Source organism: Diorhabda carinulata, chromosome 2, assembly GCF_026250575.1.
Source record: "Diorhabda carinulata isolate Delta chromosome 2, icDioCari1.1, whole genome shotgun sequence".
Lineage (NCBI taxonomy): Eukaryota > Metazoa > Arthropoda > Insecta > Coleoptera > Chrysomelidae > Diorhabda > Diorhabda carinulata.
In genome coordinates this window covers 8,745,554-8,764,487 of record NC_079461.1, presented here as the reverse complement: position 1 = coordinate 8,764,487, position 18,934 = coordinate 8,745,554, and the positions used below count along the sequence as shown (strand labels likewise).

The following is an 18,934-nucleotide window of genomic DNA, read 5'->3' as shown; positions in this document are numbered from 1 at the left end:
TTATGTTTTATACATGGCTTCGGTTTAAACGTTACCGGCGGTCTGGGGGTAGTTTAACATGAAACCGAACCAAACTATTCCTAATTGTTCTCATTTTCACGATATTATAAAATGTTTGTTGTTGTTTTGAAACATGACCGTTTTTGTCATTTTCATTAGCTATCTCCTCCCTTTTTTTTCCTTTTTCTTCCAAGTTACCATTTCACTTTTTTTCATCATAAGGATAACCAAAAGCAATATTTCATAGTAATTGCACGATTTTTTCTGTTATTTGTTCATTTTTACTTATACGAATTAAACAATTCAACTTAAAAATAAAAATCGGAAAAAAAATTTGGTTGTATATTTGACAACAGAAAGAAAATGTCTGTTTAATTGTGACCTCTACAACGGAGCAATCTTGTTTATTCTTGGCTTAAGCTAGAGTTCAAACCATAGTTTAAGCTTTAGTTCAAGCTTCAGTTCCAGCTTAGGGCCCTTAAAAATTTGTTCGGTGAATTGAACTTGCAATAACATGGTGATAGCTCAAATTTAATTAAAATATAATACATATTTTTAGCATTACTTGTAGAAATTAAATTAATGGAATATAACAATTAACTGGCGACATTTTTTCAGTTTCTTAATTCAATCAATTTATATTTGAGTTTTTTAAGCGCAATACAACTTATGAATGGATTATCTTCATTTTATATTTAATCGAATGCATGCGCGCATTGAAGAAAATATCGACGCCCTGAAAAGTGTAGAAGAAAATCCAAATTTATCGATTTGTAATTGGAGGCATGAATTGTAGCTATGACTATTGGCAAAGATCTTAGCTTATAAATATACAAGATTCAGTTCGAGCAGATTTTAAAACCGCGAGACCATCAAGTTTATTGGTTCACAACAAAGCCTACATGTGATTTGATGTATCTCAATCATTTTCTGTTGGACTCTATAAAGTCACTGGGGTATGCTAATAAATGAACCATAATTGACACAATGTACACACATTATAACAATCAGCAATGTGCTTCGTTGAGAATAGCTTCGGTGACTATATGAAATGCGTTCTAAATGTTAATGTCAATTGTTCTTCAAATAACAATGGGTCGATACATATTACATTATTTTCAAGATGTCGTATATACTACGACCCAGAAGATACTTGCTATGACACTGGGAATGCTTACTGTTTACCCCTTTCAGAAAGTTTAGCATGTGGGATGGCTCTAGTTGATCTTCATCTTCTATTTCATACGCTCCCAGATTTAATACTCTGGAGCCCTTTCGAGAACATGTAGCTAGAGGTTTCATCCTCTACGTAGCAGAACCTGCAATTTACATCCACTGCTAAGTCCAGCATATTCAGGTGTCTATTGAGATGGCAATGCTCCGACAAGACTCTTGTTATTATAGTGAATGGCTTTTACTTTTGTTGACACATTCAATAGATCTTCTTTGGTTATAGGCTTCCAGAAATATGTTTGCTTATATCAACACTGTAGATTTTTTCAGTATTTGATTTTTCCCATCTGCTCCCTTTTCTTGTGCTTCTCAACAAATAGATCAAAATTCAATGAATTGGTATTAGCTTAGGTATAACCATAACAACGAATACCCACTTTTTGGAATCACTAATTTATTATTTTTCAAATTCTGGTACTCGTTAATTGCAGCTTCCATCAATAGAGCTTCTCAGAAATTCAATGGAGTATTTAACTTTTTGAACCAAATCGATTTGACTTGTGTTTTTTTTATTGAACTGTGGACGTTCATGAAGAGGTGATAGAAGTGTAAGTATCAACTGGACCGTACACTCTACGATTCGAACAGTAACATTCTTGTCTTCTCACAATATATATATAGGTGTAATACAACTATTTATTAGTAGAAAATCAAACTTTAATTGTAGTTTTAAAGAAGTGGATTTGTATCCACAGTATATTGCCAATTATGAGTTAGTGAGGGCGAGGAGTATCATTTAGTCTAAAACTCTCTAAGACCTTAGAAGAATCAATAAGTGCGCAGAAATATTTGAAAGCTTAAACTTTTAAAGAGGCAGTAGTGGTGTTTTATACATTAATCCTCTTCAAAATTTTTCTAATGAACATACGAACTGTTTGAACTTCAACATTTTCCGAAAGTTAACACTACAATCTTTACGAATATATAGAATTGTTAATAGCATTTAGATCATTCGATATTAAGTATAATTTATTGAATTATTATGTTATAATATACATATATACTATTAGACGTAAATCCATTTTAAATTTATTGAAGTGGAGCCACCTTTGCAATAAATGTTTTTTTAGTATGTAATAATCTTATCTGAAGATACAGTTCGATATGCACATTGTAGAAAGCCTCTACAATGTCGAGATAACTTAGAAAATTGGAAAATACAATCTCAGAGTAAAAAACAAGTGATGGTATTCAAATATATAGAACACTTAGAACTGAAGGAGGAAATAAGAGCCCACACAAAAGGTGTGATCAAGACCAGGAGTATATTGTAGTGAAAAATAAAGAAAAGAAGGAAAGTGAAAGGTTATAAGGCCGAAATATAATTAGAGCGGATACCACAAAAACAAACAGTAAAGAAATGAGAAAAATAAGTGGGTTGAGGACGTAGTAGAATGGACAAACAAGAAGAGAAGAACCATGAAATACCAAATAACCAGTGAGTGAAAATGGCATGCGATCAAAAACATTTCAACACTTGTACCACCACCTATAGGATGATATGAAAGCCCTTGAAGAAAACATAGGATTTAACCCAACTTAATGTAAAAAAAGATCCCAGTTATCAGTTGATGTTTTTGACGATTTAAATTTATTATCTCTAAAGTCATCCATTTTCTTAAAAAGTCGATAAAATTAAGAATAAAATAAACTAGTTGTCACACTTAAACTTCAAATTATTATCTTCATTTTAGAGAGTACATATTTAACATTTTGTAATGAATGACGACTTCAAAAACTTACTTAAACTTATTTAGGATAGTGAAAAACCACACAGCGCTTTTCTAGGGCAACTAGTTGGTGGTGTTTTTTGCAAACAAATATATTTATAGTTGGACAATAGACGCGAATAAAATAATAAGGTCAAAATTTGAATAAAGTATTGTTCCTTTTTCTTACGTATAGTGTTAATTTTTAAAATTTTTGTTATTCTAAATTATGTTCTGATTGATTATTCAATCAGCAGTATATCTATAGAAGACTTAATGGAAATAATATTATTTTAAAAAAGGCGGAAAGGGTCCTTCATAATTCTTTTTTCAGTTATATGTAAGGTAGCAAATTTGTCCTCATTTTTATTTAATGTTTTCGCATTATATTATACAAACACTTTTTCAATGTCATTACTTATCTTTGTAATATTGAAGAAGATAATATGGTGTGATTTTCATTAGTTTCCGAAAATCTCTTGAAGCAAAACGTTTTCCCTGTTTATTAGCAGCAATCACGTTCTATTGTACTTTGGGAATGTCGAGGAGTAACTTTATAGTTCAATTCTAATAAATTTCTCGCAGATATTCTATTTTTCATAGGGCGATAATTTTAAAGTAAAACAAGGTCAACTCAATGATTTTATAATTTTTTCTGTATATAGAAAGTAAATTTTGTTTTCAAATAATTTCTGTGTCAAGAGAACAATTGTTTCTGGCATTTGAATAGGTCAATAAATTTTAATGATAGTCGGAGATATTGTCTCTAATGAGGAACATTACATCTACGGGGTAGTCATATCATTAACCGATTTATCGTTAAATAATAGCTTATAGATCTTCTAGCATGAGTCCTTACAAAGCTTAGTTGATCTGTTTGAGAAATTAGTGGGTGGCACCAAATAAATATTACTTTGGAAAGAGATAAATATCGCTTGAAAAACTAAGGAACATGCTTTTGAAGTACATCAAACTAAAAAGTTAGAAATATTTTTTTCAAATGAGTTTGAAACCATATCGAATGAAAAATACTCTTATGATTGTGAAAAAAAAAAACGTCGGGCGCTCGATGTATGAGAGATATGGAATAAAGTGCCCCACGCTGTTTTCACAAAAACACAAGTATTTTTTATTCGATATTGTTTTAAGCTTATTTGTAAAAAAATATTTCAAACTTTATAGTTTGATGTGCTATGGAAACGAGGTTTTTGGTCTTTCCAAACTACATTTATTCAATTGATACTATCCTCGTATAATAACTGTACTGCTTATATACCTACATCTCGTCGAAATCTGTATCGAATCATAACGATGTCTTTGGTAATGTTGCCGAAGTGCTTGATTTCCGTTACGGATCCTTTGTTGAACGAAATTTTTATTAAATATATTCAATAAACGACTTGCTCTTAATCCAAAGAAGAGTCACAAACAAACTTATAAGCTCAGAAACCCACATGCAGGTGGAACTAATAGCAGCGTGTTAAAAAAAGCTAATATTGTATTTTTGTATAAGACGAGATAATACATTATACTTAATAGACAATTTGACTAAATATACCAAGAACAACTGAAAACTAGTTGATAAAACTTTCATGTCTTATTTTTTTTAAATCGGCATTAACTTAATTCAAAGATGGAGGTGTGAAGTCACTCGAAGAGCAGGATGTGTCAAGTTGCAATACTAAAAGCAATATTTAGGTAAAAGAAAAAATTCAAAAAACCTTTATGACTCAGCCGACCCGGAAATTTTCGAAAAATATACTGTCATAAACTCAGTGACATTATAAGAGGATTATAAAATGATATTAACTAGAAAAATGTTATTTTCTTTTCTTTACACTCTTCGTAACAGTTGGCCAATTCGTTGTGGATAGTATCATATAATCACAATGACTTCTGTAGGACCATATAATTGATTTTTGAGTCTGATTCTTGCATCTTGTGATAATTTTATTGGTAGTAGCACTGTAATTGTATAGTGCTCAGGTACCCTCCAGAGGCTTACTTAAGTGTCACGAATCCAGGGAAAGTGCATCGCTACAACTTTTTACGATTTTTGATTTTATTTTTGATGCTTTCACTGGCTATCTATGTAGATTGTTATGTTTCTGCTTCATTTACCACTTTTTCTCCATAATCTGGCACCCATGTTTTATTAGTTCATTTACTAATTCATCTGACCCTCCTGTTTTAATATGTTTTAGTTTGTTTATCATGTCATTACTTTCCACTTCCCCAAATTTCTCTTCATTTTCTAGTATTGTACTATTACCACTTAAATCATCTTCAAATTCACTGCCTTCTTCCGTTAATTATTTTTTTTTCTTTTATATTTGCTGTAGTTCGTTTTCTGTTTTGTTTCTTCATATGTTGATATAATTTCACATTATTTTTATTATTATTTTCCAAGTTGTCCATACAGTCATTGAGCCAATTTCTTCTCTTTGTTTTAATTATCTTCGTGCTCTTGTTTCTTATTTTTCTATATTAATCCTAATCATCTTCTAGCTTCTTTTTTCTCTTTAATTTTTATTGAACATTCTTGGTTAAACAATTAGTTAATTTTTCTTATACCTTTTGTACAAATGACTTCCTTAATTGTACTTTTCTTAATCTCTTCCCAATGCTCATCAATAGTATCTTTTTTTTCTCTTTTGTCGTTGCTTTTCTATTTATTTTCTGTATTAGTTTTCACTCGTTTTTAGTTTCTGCACATTCTATCCTCTGCTTTTTGTCGTCTTGTTTAATATATTTACCATTCTTAATTTCATTCTGATTATTACTCAATAGTCTCAACACCTAACATCATCTTTGATCTTCTTTTTGATATTAAGACGTGATCTATTTGGTTTATCGTAATGGTTCTTGGTATCATCCACTTTTATGTTCAATCTCATGTTTAAAACTAGTGCTACTAATATAAATGTCGAGTTACTTGACTAAACTACCTATTCGACCTCCATTATCGTTAGATGTTTCAAGAATGGAGTGTTTCCTTGCCACACTGCTTAAGTAGTTTTCTTTTCCTATTTTTGCATTCATATCTCCAATAATTATTAATGTATCATGTCTTGTCTTTACACTCTGCATGACGATACCGGAGTGCACATGGTAGAAAAAATTTGTAGGATTTTCAATACGACTACTTCTAAGTACACAAGGTATGATTAAAAGTTAAACAACAACTACTAACTTTGACTCTAGCCATGAAAAGCTGCTTAAATCATTCAATATTAATCGCAATAATTATTAATTCACCAAAATCGTAGCCATCATATACCAATGGTTCCAAAAAATAATTTTCTCGTATATAATAATAATTAGAATTGTTAAGATTAAAATTAATACATTTGATATTGCACAAACATATACATTGTTTTTAAGTTGAAAACATTTTGGCTAGAAGAGTTCAAAAGGTGGGTCCAATTCACAAATAATTTCCTGTTCTTTAACATAAACCATATCCGCATTAGATACTTCATCATATCATCACATTAAATGTAGAGGTGTCGCGATCTTTTTGAGTTGGGCCAAATGCCTATTTAACGGGTTATAATAGTTTATACAGTTTGAAGATGTGCATTAATACTGTTTTATAGTCTTCCTTCCTTCTCATATATAACTCCCTCGAGGGAGGGTTATATGAGAATTTACAATAAGCTAAAATCTCACTCGTTGTTGCTTCATCAGTATCAAATTCTAATCTTAAAACTATGCTACCAGATTGTCTTTTTGTTTTGAACAATCAATGTGTACCAATGCCTATCATCAAATTTGGTACTAATTTTCTTTCAATCCATCGAGTGATATAGTTAAATCATCGCCTCTATGTCTATGGCAGCCAGAAACCTATCACACAAATTTCATACTTCGTTTAAAAGGCCAAAAGAACAAATTGAATAAGGAATTTGATGTACTGGACAATGGAGGAATTCCATTCAAATTTCCAAACAGTTGTAAAATTTCAAGTGTATCTCATTATGACATTTTCTAACTTGCCGGTATATTTTTATTATGAAAGGAAATGTTATGAAGTTTGAATTAGGGTCTCTCACTTCCATTTGCATTGAAATACTGTATTGGAGTCTCCAATACAAAGAAATTTTTAAATATGGCTTGTACTAAAATCGTCGTTCAAAAAAATGTAATATCATAAATGTGTGTATTTTTTTCCTTATGAAAATCAAGTATCATAAGTATGAAATTGTATTTTTTTGAATCACATCCTATGGTGCTGCGTGTGCTGATGACGCAACAACATATTTTTTTGAATCCATTCATATGTTGTTATTTTATGCGTGGCTTCTTTTGTTCCAACAATAATTTTTATTTATCGCGATTAATATTGGATAATGTAAGAAGATCCGTTTTTCGCTTTTTGCGGTTACAGTCAAGTTGTCGTTTTATAATATTTAATTCTAATTTGTTTGTATGTTAAGAAGTCGTCGTGGCGATAATTTTAGAAATTTTTTTCTACCATGTGGGCACCGATGTCGTCCTACTGTGTGTAAAGGTACCATCCAACTTCTAACATTTCTTCACTTCCCAGTTTAATAGAGGTCACGTGGGTTCGTATAACTGTATCATTTGTCATTCTATATGTAAATCATGTCCCATTCGACAATAATAGCACTGGTCGACAAAAAAAATTTTTTTGTAGTAACACAAGAATGAATGAAAAAATAGTAGCAAGAGTTGTAAGTAACCCATTCCGCAGTGGAAAGTGCATAAATTTCATGAGTGCGCATTGTTTTTACAGCTCGTGTAACGTACTATACTTTTTCTACGTCCATTCATTTTCTTCCATTAAATAAACAGCATCGCAATTATTTAAACTTTATTACAATAGTTGTTAATAACAATTGAACAATTACTGTAAATCGATTGTGCCATATTATTTAATGGTGATGAACGGTTATTTATAATTGTAGTATTTTGTCTTTTGTCTTTGTCTTTTTTATTTTTAAGAGATCGATTCACATAGCGTTCGGCTATTGTAGAATATTTTCTGTCACCAAGTCGTTTTAATGATAGCAATCACCTCCTGCATCACTTGACATAGTGGCTGATGATCTCCTATAACAATGGCCGGTACATTGCAGCTCAAGATATTCAGCAATTTTTCGTGGTGTATTACCGATTGTGTATATCCCCACAATCTATTTCATGCATTTTCCCTTTCTGTAATTAAGAAACAAAGGAAGCATTCTCTGAAAAGGATTTAACGTGGCAAATCCGGAAATGATAAGACTGAGGATTATTAGAATACCAGTTTCTGATTAATTATAATTATTAATATATTATTAACACTGAAAACAAACGATAATTTAATAAAAAACTTTTTCTTATAATAACTAAAACAACGTAACCTTTTTATTAGTATGTACATGTAAATTCGTGAATTCATTTATATTATTTACGTAGAAATTACTTGACCTTATTAATTACGTGGCATATGCATTTTGAGCACTGGAATTGATTACACTAGTGTACTGTACATCTTTTACCGGAGAAGAGATTTTAGCTGAAGCTGACTGCTATTTTCAAAAATATAATTAGAAAAATTTCATCAGCTCTTGTTTCTGAGTTGCAGCTATGTAGGTATGAAACAGGAAAAATTGTATGTACTAAGAACAACTTCACTAAAAGCAGTTAATCATTGAATTTGCTTTGCTATCATGATCGTCTCCGTTTCCTCTTACCCAATGCTTTTGTTTAGGTCTACTATCCCAAAGACATATAAAACAAGAAAACTTATTGTTACTTTGTCGACAGAGAAAAATGTTCTTCATTTTTAAATCTACACAAGTTAGCCGTTTATGGTTATTTTATAGTGTTCGAGACTAGAGAAATATTACAGTATTCTTCCTTTAACTTTGTACTGTAGGCAATAGTTATTCCAGCTTATTTATTTCCATTATGTAATAGAATACTTTTAAGCTACGACTGAGCTTACGAACAAAATATAATACAGTTTACTTCGGAAAAATATCACTGTAATTATTTATCTCTTTCACAATAAAAACTTATTTTAGTGTCTGAGGAATGAAAACTTTTTCCTATCAGTCCTTATGCTAATAATTCTGCAGCTTGCATAGAAATATTCAAATCTCTTCATCATTTAACTTTATATCTAAAAGCATTTTAGCTCATTTGACATACCTTCAAAATCATCAATATTTTGTGATTAGCTTGGTCTAAAAGTTCATATAAATTTTTAGGCACTTAAGAGTCAGGTGAGGGCAGCATGGGACGTTGAACATAACTCTAGTACTTGGATACTGTAATTTATTCGATTTTTAGATTTCAAAATGTTTACGTATATGCTACAAAAATAAAAGTCTTCGTGATGATTCAGTGGCTCTCGCCAAATAGACGGTGTTGAAAATTTGAAAGTATCTCTAGTACATATACATTATTAGATATTCTACGACAGATACAATTGGGATACGAATACTTCTCATTTTTTCCAAAATACTTAAAATAGCTATTTTTCATTAAAATATAAAATTTATCTATAATCTTTGACTACATATTCTTCATATAAATGTTACGCTCAAAGACCGAAAACGGCCAGTGGCCGTTTAAAACAGCCACAACGCGTTCTGTGTGTTCTGGCTGTTCTGATATAGCCAGAGCCCGAATGAAATTATTATATATTTAGAAGACGTCAGCTCACGTAATACAATACTGTTTATTAATAATCATTTGGTAATAAAGTAGTACAACAATGACAACGTTTTGATATATGTTTTATATCCATATAGTCGATAATTATTATAACTAACCTTACTTAACCTAACCTAACTGCGTCAAACATAAAGTTCAATGCAATTAAAAATTCCACAATAATTCCTCATGCAAAAACAAATAGGTGGATATGCAGCGAAGATTGATTTTAATAATATTCTTTTTCACAATAAAAGGACTGTTAATAATTTATATTAACTATTATCTATATGGATATAAAAAATACATAACAACATTGTCGTTAAACATTTATTCAAATAATGAGTTTTGTACTACTTTGTTCCCAAATGATTATTAATAAACAACATTATATTACGTGAGCCGTCGTCTTCTAAATCTAAAATAATTTCAATCGGGATCTGGCTATATAAGAACAGCCACAAAGCGTTCTGGCTTAACGCATGGCGCATAAATCGCGTTGTGGCTGTTTTAAACGACAATTGGCCGTTTTCGGGCTTTGAGCGTAGCATCTACAGCAAGAATGATCTGGTTTGTTTAAGCAAGATCTCTCTATATTTTGTAGACAAAGTAACCCGAGCCATTTTAGTAATTTTGAGGTTATATTTGATAAAAAAAGTTTTATGTGACAATTATAAATCACAAAATTCGCGACAACAGACGAAAGTAAAATTTTGTAAGTTAATGTTATTATTGTTTGTTTTTTTTTGCGCATAACTAAATGTCAGATTACCATCAGAATAGTCGATTTAAGGAATGTGGTGTGAAGTGCCATAATATAAAGTTGTTGCGTGTCTTCTATTATTTTCATTTATTCAAGAAATGTTGAATCAGAAAAAGAAAAAAAACTATGAGGATATGAGTTTTCAAAGCATTAAATGGTTTTATTGTCTAAACAGCTCATTAAGTGTTTTATCGGAGAAGGTAATATCCATTTTTCTATTAATTTTTTGATACACAAATTGTTTTCGCGAAGACATAATGTGTTTTCCGCCAAACAGCACATTTCAGAGTATAGTTTTGGTTAGGTTAGTTTGGACTCCAATGCAGTTTCAATTCTTCCTTGGCAAAACGTATGTGATTAAATATCACGAAATTTCAGTTGAAGCTATATTTTTCCAATAGAAGCAACTGAAATTGCTAGGAAAAAAATAAATATTGAAATTTGTCTTTAATTCTAGAATTCTTCTATAATTGTGTCATTGTATATGTGATGTAAATTTTCATAATGAAAACACAATGTCCTTCTAAATCCATTTGTGTGTCAAAATAAGATTATAATATTTTGCTGTTAGCAATGAACACCTAGTAGAAGTAGCTACTTAATGACGTTCCCGAAAGTGAGCAATTTTTAAACACTATTTATTTAAAAGGCATATGAAAAAATAAACAATTTTTTGAATAAATCTTGGTAGACTTGGCCTTTCATAATTTTCGCTTGATTTATTTATAATAGATGAAACTGATGGCAAATTTTTAAAAATAGAAATGTAAAGTCACATAGGAAGACACTTTATATTAATTAGCTGAAAAAGAATCGATTTAGACTTGACATGTGAGAAAATTACTAAATAATGATTGTAATGTGTTGAATAATAGGTATAGAGTGAATGAACATTATTAGGAAGTGATAGTTCCTATATAACTAGCTTTTCTTCTTCTTCAGCAGTATCCACTACTTACATTTGTCTTAAATACGAATTGTACCAAGATTCACGTTTAAAAATTTACTGCAGTAAGTCAAACAATGCTGATGGACGGATAGAAATCGGCAGTGAAACCGCGTTTCAATACCTAGGCACTGAAGTAACTGAACTGTCATCTGGTTCATGTTTGATAGCAGTCGATTGCATACCATCTTACTACCTTTTAGGATTACGAATAATTGAAACTGTTCTGTCACCATTAATATGAATAAATGAGTCGAAATAATAAATAATTTTATCTAGCTGTGTCACTAAACTGTGTATCTGTTAGCGGCACTCATAACCTATTCTGATTGCGTCAATTCCAAATATTTTTGAATCTGGGCGATTTCTTAAGAAATATAATATTCGACACTAATCTCCGTTACAAACGTATGACTTTAGTGGCTTGATAAAAAAATAAGTGTTTTATAGTTTTTGAAGCATTTCAAACAAAGTAGTTTTTTAAATTATTCACGTAATTGTTCTATCTTATACTTTTTAAATTTATTGTTTTCCATACTTTTATACCTAATGAGTTGGATAAATAATTTATCTTACAAAAAACTGTTGTGGGAATTCAAAATGACAAAAATTACAAAATACCATATTTTACAGTAAGATTTGAACCTTTGACCATTTCACTCAAAGGCGTGCAACCGTCAACACATTTTTGTTATAAATTGTTGAACGACATAAATAGATAATAATTACTTTATCTGGTAACATCAAACAGTTAATTAAAATTTAAGAGTGACCAACGGTATTAATCGCTTTGGAATTAGTAAGCCATCTTTGGTGGTGTTAAAAACCATATTCAGTCTATTAGTGTCATTTCAAGGTTTTATCAAAAGTGCTATAACAATTTGTTTCATATGAAAATTGATTCAATGCATTCACGTTATTTTTTAAAATATTTCTTAGTTATTTTTCTGAGATAATGTTTTGTCATCAAGAGTGAAAAAATATGTGAAATTCAAACAAAAAGTCGATCAAAATTTAGTGGAAATTTTATTAGAAAATTCCATTTAAACGAACAACTATAAAGACAAAGAGGTTATTTGTAATAGTTCGAGATACCATATGCCAAGAAAGACCCTTTGGATCAGTATTACTAAAATTGTTATTTTTGAATTACCTTGAAGGTGAGTTATGATGGACAAAGCTTCTGAAAATGTATGTGATTTTCATGCTCTGACCTAATCAAACTCAGACTGACACTTTTTATTTTATGCTCATTGTTGTTGGCACCACCAACTAATGAATTTAAAAACTGAGAGTCATATAATTGTCCATTAACCTAAACATACAATTTAAGAGAATATCGAATGAACCGCAATGTTTTGCACTTCTGTTTGGTCTAGAAAAAAGTAATTACTGATTCTGAAGTAACATTTTATCGAGTTGAGTACGTTATTATGTGAGTATCTTCAATTTTTTATCTTACTTTTTTCTTCACACATAATATTGCCAAAATATTCCTGCATACGGCTGGTATTTTCCAAGAATACAAATCCTGTGAAATCCTTTATCTTTCAAAGAGTAAAATCTGACAAGACATTTTAGAGATCTTATTCTAATCTAGACCCAAATCAAACATGAAAGCTAATTCACATAAAAAAATTCGCTTACCAAAAAGGCAAGTCCACCACAAGTGCACTACATTGCCTAATTGAAGACGTTTGAAAAGTTTACCGACAGCTTTCAATGACATAGAGGGCGCTTCTGAAAACACCACACATCAATTCATCAAGAGGGCGTTAGGAAAAGGGGAGGTGGAAATCCCTATTTTAAAATTAACCAAGGCGATGTTACAACAGCGTATAGTAACGGCGAAATAAACGAAACAACCTCCACTATTACTGAAGCTCTGCTGTGATCATTGGTAATTGACAAAATTGTTACTAGACTTAGCAGCGTTGCATTCACAGCCTCAGACTACGATAACTATTAGTGGTTGTAAAGGGCCAGGATCGTTTGCTCCTGAACAAAACGTCGCTAAAACAACACAAGTATCTTTTGCAAAGAGAAGAAACTATATACGCAACTACTCTACATCCTACCAACTGATGTACTAATGAAGTAATGTATCTAAAAGTTGTCCTGGATAGCACACTAGCAATCATTTAGATAAGGTAATCTCCAAAGGGACTGAGGCATTATATATCGCAAGCTCGTAGGCAAGATATGAGAATTCTATGATCACATATGCATATTCAGTGGTTGAAAACTAAACAAGCAGCGGAAAAACTGAAAAGGCTTATCTGTTTGGATATCGTAGGAGCCATATCGATATGGTACATTACAGTCTCATGGGACAAGTGGTTAAAGATTCTAGAATTTATGAAGCAACGACAAACCAATAGATCAAATGTATAGCATGATGATTACAGACATTTCACTCGAAGTGATAATTAAAGTTCGAAATGCATCTATATGGTATACAGATAGTTCAAAGCTAGCGCAAAGAGATGAATTAAGCATTTTTCTTTCCATATCACCATTTAAGTACAATTGCTATAAATAAACATATGCTCTCAATATATATTAGTCCAGTGATCACAGCTCCCGACCCACAAAAATTAGTTACGTTTCTGATTTTCTGGATTTAGGTAGTTCTCAGCTTTCAGGGTGCTTTATCGATACAGTGAAAGTTAACATCAATTTTGGCCGCTAAGCGATATATTTTTGTTTAAATTTTCAAATGCCAAATTTTAAAAATAACTCGAACTACAAATTTCGAAAAGTGCAGATTGCAATTGATTTCTTATATTCGATTTTTGTTATTTTCTCTATTTTTAAAAAATGTTCAAATAAAGTTCTCACAAGAAGAGCGTTTTTAAGGATTAGCCCTGTCCAACACTTAAGTTCTGAGTACTTACAACAATCAAGATTTTAAAAGAGGATTACTGGCATTTGAAAGTTTTTTGTAGGTTAGGAAAAATTTCCTAAACTACATTTTTAATCCTTTCAATTTTTTCCAAATTTGGAAAAAGTTCCGAATTATTTGAAAAACTCGGAATTTTGAAAATTTAAACAAAAATATAATGCTTAGCGGCCAAAATTTTGATGTTAACTTTTACTATATCGATAGAGCACCCTCAGAACTACATAAACCCGGAAAATGAGCGACATAACTTATTTTCGTGGCTTTTGGCTCTAATTGGGTTATACTATTGGACTATATACTTGGTTATACTCACTGGACTATATCTAGAAAACATAATTCGATACCCAAGAAGCCTTGAAGCTATTGAGTGCACGTTCAAGCTAAAGTGGGAGTGTGAGCAAACTCTAGAAACATCAACTACCAGATATTAATTAGTACCCTTAGTAAAGCTAAAAGGTCATCAGAGGATATCAGACTGTGTGGAAGCCGACAACCTTGCCAATAAGAGACAACTTTATAGTTGAATTGCTGAATAGCTATAGAATCAAACGAAGTTTTACTAAAAATACACCAGGTTGAAAACAATATAAAATAATCACAGCAATATCAGCTAAGATGTCTGAGAAACTTCTCGACCTATTCAAAAATATCATTAATCTGGTGGTCAGTTTCCTGACAGGACACTACCCCGTCAAATAGGACCTTAAGATAGACGGTTGAGTTCTATTATGTGAATGTTCTGCCCATTTCAACAAAACGGTAATGATCATCAGAGCAATACTGCTAGGACCTTGGGTGTGACAAGAAAACCCAGAAAAATAGCTTCTTTGGAAATAGTGTAATTTTGGTGATAGAATAATGAGATGTAGAGACAGGTGAAACATTTTTTTAAGTGTAGGTACAGCAACTGGAAAGTCAAAACAGAATTTACGCAATATCAAAAATGATAACACCACATCGTAATTTTGCACACATAGTTCGAATTTCTCAGTATATGATGAAAAAAAATTAAACAAGCAGTTAATTATAAAATTATATTTAACTATGAAAAATTGTTATAATCAAATACATAGGTTATTCTTCATTCCATGTTTTAAGTAGAGAATTTATCTCATTCGCTAACAAATCATTTTCCACAATGCTCAAATGATTTCCTTCGAAAACTATTGTTTGTACTTGTGATTCGGTTATTTGTGACAACCCATAATCATCATCTATATCATTCGCTGTTTGTTTGGTCGGTTTGAAAAGTATTATTCGCGATTTAAGTTTATCGAAAGATGGTATATAGCTTTCACATGACTTGATCCTGTTATATAATCCATTTGTCAACGCTCTTTGGAACGCTATGGTTTCGGGAGAGATTATAACTTGTTTGATGATTTCTTCAGCAATGTCTAACCGTTCATTCCATTCATTACATTTGAAAATTCTTTCCTAAAATAGCACAATTAATCACTATTGATCAAATGGTGAGGATCAGATTTTCATTTACTACATTAGTAATTTATTTAAATCTTAGATTAGACAATATATGAAGTTCTGTCGCATAAATATTTATATGAGAGATGTTATGTTATTCATTCTTATTCGGTACTATTATTTAAGTTTTATTGTCATTTCGTGAAACAGTCATTAGGCATTAACTATTTATGGATATTTACTAAGCTAGAAGTGAGGTTTTCTACAAGGTAAGTAATTTAATTGGATACTTATACTAATTTTCAAATTATTCATCATCTAATGTGATTTATTCAATTTGACTTACTGATTACAAACAGGAGTAGTTTGAAGAAAGAAACTGATTAACCATCAGAGTCGAATAATGATTTATAATTTATTTGCAAACCCAGTAAGAAAAACAAACTCTATCAAATGTACAAGAGAGATTAGCCCAAGTTTGTGTGGTTTGTAGCTCTACTATAACAATAACAAACAATAACAAAGCCTAGCTGCTACTATCTTTGAGTTGCTAAAAACAAAATTTTTCTATAGACAAAATTGATTCTTCTACAAAGTAGGTAACAAAATGGGATTCAGGTGGAAAAAAGTAAAAGGAGTTAGAATCCCTAGTATTTGAAAGAAAAATTCATATAGCTGCAGATGTATTCGGATTGCTAAACACTTAACATATTTACATCAGGATGTAAAACATATAACTATTAGGACGAAACGAATCCTTGATTTATACCATTAGAATTTGGGTTGAGGTAAGTTTTGTTTTTGGTGATGATCAATATATGTTTCTATACGATTCTAATTTAAGTAGATTATTAATGTTACGTGACTGATTTATAAGGTTTTGCTTGAAAACAATTCAAGCAAAAGTATTCAGGGATATATTGTAGATAAACAATTCTTAGTCAAGATATAAGAAGTGTGAGAAATAGAGTTTTTAAGAATTTATAATATCTGTATAAATTCATCTCTACCTTCTGTTCTATATTTTTTTTAAATAGAAGCTAATTATTTTCCCTTACCTTTTGGTTTGATATCAGTTCTCTGGGCAAATAGAACGATAATAAATGACAGATGAGGGATGTTTCAAAAATACTTTCAGAACTTTGAATATTTTGAACTAATTTCTTCATTAGTACTGCGCTACCGTCTATAATTATGAGGTTTCCGGAATAACCTTTAGATTCTAAAATGCTCACTATTTCTGTAGCAACTAAAGATCCAAAAGAGTATCCTATTATTGTGAACCTCTTCTTATTTTTCAGTTGATTTTCGACTTTCTACAAAAGCAAGTGCATAAATAAATTAGTAAATTAAACAGATGAAATATAAATGAATGAGTGACATAGTTGTAATTTCATAATAAGTAACACTAAACTTAACCAATAAATCCAAGATATATTTATCATTCATTATTTAGATTATTACTCAGAAATTTCTTATTGAACATTTTTTCAATAATATACAGTACAATGATATGTAATTTGTCTCCAAGTCACTGAGGTAAGTCAGGGGCCATCCATTGACGGTACTCTAAGAGTATTTATTGTGGGAGATGTTCTGGTCATATTTTCTCCAATCTTCTCTTGGCTATTGGCTGGCTGTATAGATTATTTATTAATTCATTGTCGTGATCATTGTATCAAATTTTATATCTTCATTACATCTTTGATTAGTGGGATCTTCAAATCGTTATGAATTGTTTGCTTCGTAACGTACCAGTGGGCTCTACTCAATATACAAAGTGTTTTGGATTAGAATGTTTGAAATATTTTCGTATTTGAAGGTTTACTGCAGCCCATAGTTACATTCCATACGACCAGATTGGTATGAATATAGTTTTGTAGATGAGCAATTTATTTTCGATTCTTAGTTGAGATGTTTTGTTGAGTAGCCAGTGCATATATGCAGTTATATTTTCATCGTTATTATTATCTGTAGCTGAGAATACATTTGAAAGGTGCTGTGCAAAAACTGTGGCTTTTTCTAGGTTTGTGCGAGCCCATGTCATATCTGATTTTAGTAAAGATGATTTGCTCACTGTTGTTCGTTATTAAACATTTACGACGTTCTTGTTGTGCATTTTTGACATTCCCCAATAATAATTTTAGTAAGTTTGATGAAAAAAAAATTTGCCGGTAATGTTAACTGAAGGATATTCTAATAAGTCCAGATTCGTCTATCTTTGGAGTATTGCTCGTACATTTGAAGCTCGGCTCCCAAGCATATCCTGAAGATGCTCGACTTAATACGCATTTAGACTTATAGGCGATCCAGTTGATCAGAAACTCAAACAGCGTAGATCATGACTTGAATTTGTTTTACCGGTTCTACCACGGCAAATGCTCTTCCGAGCTGTACAACATAATCCCACCTAAAGCAGGTTTTGCAAGATCTACTTGACAGGCTCACGTGGCTCATGAACACCGAGTATGTTCCTTCTCAGCTAGCACGGATGTTTCTTGAGATTCTTGAATAAAAAGATATTATAGGTTAGCTACAGATAGGCAATCGAAAAGAGGAATGTTATCAAAATTAACTACAAAGGTGAATTATTAAGTTGTTGTTGTTGATAACGATGATGATTATATTTTTGATTGAAAATAAATATTTGTTGCAATATTTATTCGTTTTAATTCAATTTAAGAAAGTGAGATTACTTTCCGGCCCACCTTTTACAATTATTACAGATTTCTCGCGAAGTGCAGTGATTGACATTGATATGTATTTAAATTATTGATAAGAGTGTATTTACATACACCCATCAGCTGCAAAATTATCCTTTGCAACTTTTAAGGCTTAAGTAGCATCATTCCAATTCCATTTTTTGTGAATAGAGTCAAAATATATGAATTATTATGTATATTTTAAAATGTTTAGTGGTTGTTGTACTGTACTGTATATAGTATAACGGAAGAATAATGAATAAATTGTGTTTAACTCACTGGTAATAATGCTTGTACTAAATCGTCGACGACTGTAAAATCATTTCGCTCCCAATACTGATAGGCTACTACGTGAGCATTCAAATTTGATGCGAGATTTGTGAATATCTTTGCAAAACCTTCAATCCCTGGGAACATTAGCACTGTTGGCATATCAGCTTCTTCTGATATATTCGACTTTATAATTACTTCTGATGTTCTCACTTCTTCTTCTTCACTAGTATTTTTGAAAATAAAACCCCAATCAGTAGCTTCCCCTACATCTTCTTCAGCCAAACAACGTTCTTCTTGAATTTCTTTCAATCT

The 18,934-nt window shown here is 31.1% G+C and overlaps 2 protein-coding genes across 3 annotated transcripts in view; both read right to left on the bottom strand.

The window, feature by feature from the left end:
• LOC130903917 (fatty acid synthase-like) overlaps positions 1-3,051 on the bottom strand; it is a 72,218-nt gene extending 69,167 nt beyond the window's left edge. The window contains exon 1 of the mRNA XM_057816304.1: positions 2,977-3,051. The gene's annotated coding sequence lies outside the window, so the exon portion shown is untranslated. The remainder of the gene's footprint in view (positions 1-2,976) is intronic.
• A 12,194-nt stretch (positions 3,052-15,245) lies between these two features.
• The window catches only part of LOC130903916 (fatty acid synthase-like), a 52,288-nt gene continuing 48,599 nt past the window's right edge, over positions 15,246-18,934 (bottom strand). For both annotated transcript variants that reach the window (XM_057816301.1, XM_057816302.1), the window contains exons 27-29: positions 18,629-18,932; positions 16,706-16,963; positions 15,246-15,662 (exon numbers count right to left, since the gene is read on the bottom strand). In XM_057816301.1, the coding sequence (XP_057672284.1) occupies positions 15,300-15,662; positions 16,706-16,963; positions 18,629-18,932 (925 nt within the window). In that variant the 3' untranslated portion in view covers positions 15,246-15,299. The remainder of the gene's footprint in view (positions 15,663-16,705; positions 16,964-18,628; positions 18,933-18,934) is intronic.